The 6,000-nt window shown below is 49.5% G+C and overlaps 1 protein-coding gene across 3 annotated transcripts in view; it reads left to right on the top strand.

The window, feature by feature from the left end:
• The first annotated feature begins 375 nt into the window (after positions 1-375).
• Positions 376-6,000, top strand: part of TMEM178A (transmembrane protein 178A) — a 43,638-nt gene continuing 38,013 nt past the window's right edge. The window contains exon 1 of one of the 3 annotated variants that reach the window (XM_081100812.1): positions 376-530. Coding sequence is in view for 1 of the 3 variants with exons in the window: in XM_081100810.1 (XP_080956936.1) it covers positions 1,340-1,739 (400 nt within the window). In the remaining 2 variants the exon portion in view is untranslated. Of the gene's footprint in view, positions 531-1,164; positions 1,740-6,000 lie in introns of those variants that run through there. The other 2 variants (XM_081100810.1, XM_081100811.1) reach the window with 2 other exon arrangements.

The following is a 6,000-nucleotide window of genomic DNA, read 5'->3' as shown; positions in this document are numbered from 1 at the left end:
TATTGCACCTCTGATGTAAGGATGCACAACACAAGCAATTAACTCTTTCAGTTCCGTGGGTCCTAACATTTCCTCATGTGAGAAAACTGTGCATCTGCCTGCCATTCTCAGAATTAACATCTGTGACTACTGGGTGCCCTGAAGAACAGCAGGGAGCTGACATGTGGACTTTGGGGTGGAGCATTGCTCTGTTGCTGACCCTCCCAGCTCATGCAAGACACCTGCACAGGAGAAAAAGGCATTACTTTGATTTATTACCAGGGCTTTCCTTATTCAAAGGCAATGATCACCTCACAGAGCAGGTGCCATAGCAAGGGTTTATTGATCCGATGCCCTCCTAGAAATTCCAGGAGGATGCCACTCTGGCAAGAGATGGAGATGGTTAAGGAAAAGGAAGCCCTTCCCGGAGCAGGCTGCAGTGAAGTGGAAGAAGCTCTCTGGCCATGGGTCTACCGCTCCAGGGACACCCGGGCTCTTTTCTTTCACAAGAGGGGCTGGAGCAGAGAGAACTCAGAGCTTGCAGTGGGCAGGTGAGAGGGAAGGAGGAAGGCGACAGAGCTGCCAGGGGCGGGAGAAAGGGTCTTCAGCTCCAGATCAAGATCCCAAAGAGTTAAATGCTACCAAGCAGCGCGACCTGGGTGGGATTTGCTTCTGGGTATAAAACAGGACGCTGATCGAAATCAAGTGGGACAAGTGACAAGGCTGAGTCTGATGTTGGTGGATGTCTTTTCACGTCGTTGGAGGGCAGAGGACCGGAGGCAGGCAGTGGGCTCAGCCAGTCCAGGGCAGGGACCAAAAGGGACGCGGAGCCGGTGAAAAGAGGGACACATGGGAGGAGAGAAGAGGGAAAGAGTTGAAGAAAAGTAAGGGGAAAGTGGGAACCGGGGTAAGGGTGGGGGGGCGGGGGGAGGATGTGAGAGAGAAAAGCGAGGGCGGCGAGGAGGCATTAAGAAGGGAAGGGGGGTCGTTGGAGAGAAGGACCGACAGTTCGATCCGGAGGAGGGGAGAGGGGCGAGGGGCGTGAGCGCGGGGTGGGCGCAGAGAGTGAGCAGAGGGGCTGGAGGAGGAGGAGGGTGAGAAAGTGCGATCGGCTCGGCAAGGCGCGGGGAGGGGGGTGGGGGCGAAGATTCTGGGCGGGGAAGGGGACAGGAGGGTGGTGGGGAGGAGAGATAAGAAGGGGAAGAGGGAGAGCGCGGGGCCAGCAGCCGGGTGGGCGGGGAGGCCGCGGGAGGGAGCGCGGAGGAGAGCCGAGGCCAAGTGCATTGTGTCTGGCGGCGGCGCGCGAGCCCACCGGCGGCGGCGGGGCTGCGGCGGCGGGGCTGCGGCGGGGCGGGGAGCCATGGAGCCGCGGGCGCTCGTCACGGCGCTCAGCCTCGGCCTCAGCCTCTGCTCCCTGGGGCTGCTGGTCACGGCCATCTTCACCGACCACTGGTACGAGACGGACCCCCGGCGCCACAAGGAGAGCTGCGAGCGCAGCCGCGCCGGCGCCGACCCCCCGGACCAGAAGAACCGCCTGATGCCGCTGTCGCACCTGCCGCTCCGGGACGCGCCCCCGCTCGGGCGCCGGCTGCTCCCCGGCCGCCCCGGGCACGCGGACCCCGAGTCCTGGCGCTCGCTGCTGGGGCTCGGGGGGCCGGACGCTGAGTGCGGCCGGCCGCTCTTCGCCACCTACTCCGGCCTCTGGAGGAAGTGCTACTTCCTGGGCATCGACCGGGACATCGACACCCTCATCCTCAAAGGTGAGCGGCGGGCGCGCCTCGCTCCCCGGGCGCCCACCCTCGCGCGCGTGCTGTGCAGCCCGAGCCTCCCGGGTCACCTCCCCACGCGTGCCGGTGCCCGGGCTCCCTCCCGGCACATTCTTGCCTCCTCCCCAGCCGCCTCCTCTCCAGATCCTTTCCCCCTTCTTCCCCGTTCTCCTTCCTTCTCCCACTCCCGCACTTGATTCTTCCAGAACTCTCTCCTTTCCTCCCCATCCTGTTCTTCCTTTTCCCCTTCCCTCGGTCCGTGCTTTAGGTCCCCCCCCCCCCACGCCTTTCTCTGCCGCTTTCCTCCTTTGCCCTCTGAGTTCCCTCCGCTTTCCCTCTCCTCCGCCTCCCTGTCTTGTGCACCTGCCGCACTTGGAACGCGTGTCCATTTTCTGGAAGCGGCTCCCCACTGGGCTCCCAGCAGGCTCCTTCCCTCAAGTTGTGCTTTCATCTTTGAAATAACGGTTGGAAGAAAAGTGGTGCAAACCTGGGGAGCCGGGGAGAGGGGCTTTTTCCGTACGGAGCTGATGCTGGCGGCAGAAGGAACGGATGTGGTAGCTGCCAGGCTGGTGGGGAGCTCAGGAGGCCCGAGGAACCGGCCCCCAAACCTCCTAAACTGCTGGGTTCTTAGGGATTAGACCTCAACGATAGCCTCAAGGCGTTGGTGGAACTCAGCCGAACACAGATCGGACATCTGCTAGTGCTTTGTTCCACCTCGGCGAGGACGCTGCACACCATCCTCAGTGTCTACTCTAGACACACCTGGGTGAGGAGAAGAGAGAACCTGCCCAAACCCTTGCCAGTAGAGCTTTCCGGATTCGCGCGTGGAATCTCTGCATGATCACTCTCTGTTACTTTTGTGCCAGCTTGTAAGGCTGCTTCGGTCGTTGTTTTGTCATGTGGCACTGAGTTGTAGAGCATCAGTTTGCTCTTCTGAAATCTATGCATCACCTGGGTCCCATGCATGGAATCACATAGTTTAAAAAAATAATCTCGTTTATTCAATGTGACAATCCTATTGGGGAAGCTCATTTCTAATTTTCAGAGCTCCGGCCTTAATACAACATTTTTGGAGATGCAATAAATAAATAAATAAACCTTTCTCTTGGACTAGCAAAAAAAAAAAGAAAGAAAGAAAGAAAGAAAGAAAGAAAGAAAGAAAAAGAAAAGAAAAAGTCTAAAATCAGTACATGTTTGTATTTAGTAGCCATTCGGGAAAACAAATGAACAGACTTGTGTTGAATTCCACTTTGGAATGGAATTGCTTAGAAAGGAGGAGGTTAATAATATTTTGGCCTTCAGAACCTTGTTAGTTGGCATATTCTTCATTTCTCAAATGTGTTGACTTCCAGCTTCCCATGGCTCGCTCAGCTGGGGTCTGCCATCTGAAACCTGTCTGTTCATGGAGGGACTCCAGAGCGTTGGGGGATCAGACACAGGAACCTTCCCTTGGAGAGTGCACCTTTTTCTTTCCTCTCCTAACTTGCATCCAAGTCTGATTTCTCCTCATGACGATGCTGCATAATTAATTCTGATAGTAGCACAGCACATGAACAAACTGTAAACGCTGGATTTGGAGGCTCAGTTATGGAATGCTCATTTAGGCAAGGCAATTTAGAAAGATAAGCAGTGTAGTCTGTCTTTGGAAATGACAGAGCTGCACTTCCTTGCACTCTTTCGATGCCTAGAGTATCTGGTTGCAAGTAGATTGCATATAGAGTAATGCCTGTACCGTCAGGCAGAGGCCAACCCAACTGCAGCAGAGGGACCCCTCCAGGACACTGCGCATTCCCGCCTCTGCAGGCGCCCTGGCTCCCTGAGGTGCTTAGTTCCTGGGTAGTCCAGCATCAATAATCCTAGAGACAGAGGGACTTAGAGGTCATTGAATTCTACCTCCCATCCATTGTTCAAACTCCCTTCTTCTGCCATCTTTCTGACAAATGGTTGTCTAGCCTAGTGCTTTCATAAGACAGAATTTATGTACTTTAAAGAATTTTATTGTTCTTGGTATGATTGTTTTAGGTTAAAACAATCTCGGGTTTACAGTATTGATGGTGTGTAGCTAATCCTTTATGCAGAACCCTAAAAAGTCCTAGTTTGTAGTCGAAGACATGGGCTCAATTGCTGACTCTGCTGCTAAATTGCAGGATAGCCTCCAGCAGGTGGCCTGGCCTCCTTGGCCTTCAGTTTCTCGTCTATAGTATTAGGAAGGCTGTCTATTCTTTAGGTCACTTTCTAGTTCTGAAAGCTATCACTGATGTAATAATAACAATGTAAATTTAGCTTCCTGGGAAATTAATGAGCTGACATTATTAAGACATGAGGAGTTTGGAGAAAATGACAAGACATCAGCACATTATAGAATCGTAATTTGTTGTTTGGGAGATGGCCAGAAATGCCTCAAGGACTTTCAACATTGCTACTAACCTACCTTAGGCTACCTAAGTCAAAGACTTAGGTAACCTAAATCTTAGACTTACTAGTAGGTAACCTAAGTCTTCTGGATCTCAGGCTCATCTGTGAAGTGAATGGGTAAAATGAGCGCTTTAACATTATATGAATATTTTGAGAAAGGAAAATATTGCTGACATTTTCCTTTCTCAAACAGATGATTTTGGCACCTGTATTAGGTAAACAGTATTACCTTTGTTTTGACATCTGACATTAGTGGCTGTGGTATGAATTTCTTTAAATGAGTCATCTATAATTAGAAATTGACATCACATCCAATTAAAAAGTTGGATAAGTAGGGTCTCAAGTTCCATTCTTATTTTCTTCTCTGAAGTACCTTGTTTATGAGTTCTAATATTTAAACATTTTAATAATAGGAATTCAAAAGAAATAGACTCAGATGGCAGAGTGGGGAGGGGTGGGAGAGGGCTTCAAGAACCACCTGGAATATTTAGTGAGCTTTTGAGATAAAAGGAGATCAGCCTTTCCTCATTTGGACTCAGAGGGCAATGCCAGGAGGTGAGTGAACATTGCAGAGGAAAATGCTGAGTTGATACTTTGAAAAACATTCTCACAATTGGAATTGGTTGCATTTCCTGTTACTGGAGGCAAGTATTTTTGAGAGATGTATAGTAGAGTAGATACAAATAGTCAATATGGACAGTGAGAGGTTAGTTTAGAAAGGAAATGTGGAGACTCTATAGCAGCTGTTCTCAACCTGTGGGTCGCGACCCCTTTGGGGGGTCGCACGACCTTTTCACAGGGTTCGCCTAAATACATCCTGCATATCAGATATTTACATTATGATTCATAACAGTAGCAACATTACAGTTGTGAAGTAGCAACGAAAATAATTTTATGGTTGGGGGTCACCACAACATGAGGAACTGTATTTAAGGGTCGCGGCATTAGGAAGGTTGAGAACCAAGGCTCTATAGTCTTAATCCACCTACGAGAAATCACATGAGCCAGAAAAGCATTGATCTTAATGGGACAAATACAGTAGTTGGGAAAAATCATCAAATCCTGATTGTTAGCCTTTCATTATGATTCCTGTTCACTTCTAGCCCAGAGTGACCCTCGAAGGTCTAGATTGGGCCTTCACCCAGGACCTTCAATAAGAATAGAGGTGCATGAGTTTGTGTGTGTGTGGGGGAGGTTGGGGGTTAATGGGGGGGGATGAGGACACATTTGTAATACCTTAACTAATAATAATAAAAACAAAAACAAAAACAAAAACAAAAAGAATAGAGGTGAAATTATTGATAAACCCATAAAGAACCAAGACTAGAACCCTATGTTACTCTACCAGGCTGACTTTTGGTGCTAAGGAAGTTTTGCTGGTCAAAGTAAGGACTGTCTCTGATAAGTATGCAAATGAAGTTATCCTCTACTCAGCAAGAAAAGGGTAGAAAAGTTGAGGGAGCCTAGTGGTAGGAACTTGAGAGAATGGACTTTGGAGCCACAGGACCCTCAGTGCTTCTGGGGCTGTCAGAAGAAGCCTTTGAAAGAAGCCTTTATATATAAAAGCTCAGAAAGGCAGACAAGTAGGAAGGTGGTATGGATTGTATAAGGAGCCTAGGATATGAGAGGAGGTGACCTAAAATTAGGTTCTTTATTCCACATCACTTCCCTATCCTGAAGGTCAGGTTAACATTAAATTATGGCCTTCCCTTAATGAGATTCCCTGAGTCTTTGTTAATCTGTAAACTGGGACTGATAATACTTATTTTATTTCATTCATTCACTCACTCAATTTAGTTACTCAACAAATATATATTGAGTGTCAGGAATTGTTCTAGGC

This window comes from Myotis nattereri (genome assembly GCF_964212035.1).
Source record: "Myotis nattereri genome assembly, chromosome: 10".
NCBI lineage: Eukaryota > Metazoa > Chordata > Mammalia > Chiroptera > Vespertilionidae > Myotis > Myotis nattereri.
This window is presented reverse-complemented; position numbering and strand designations above follow the sequence as displayed.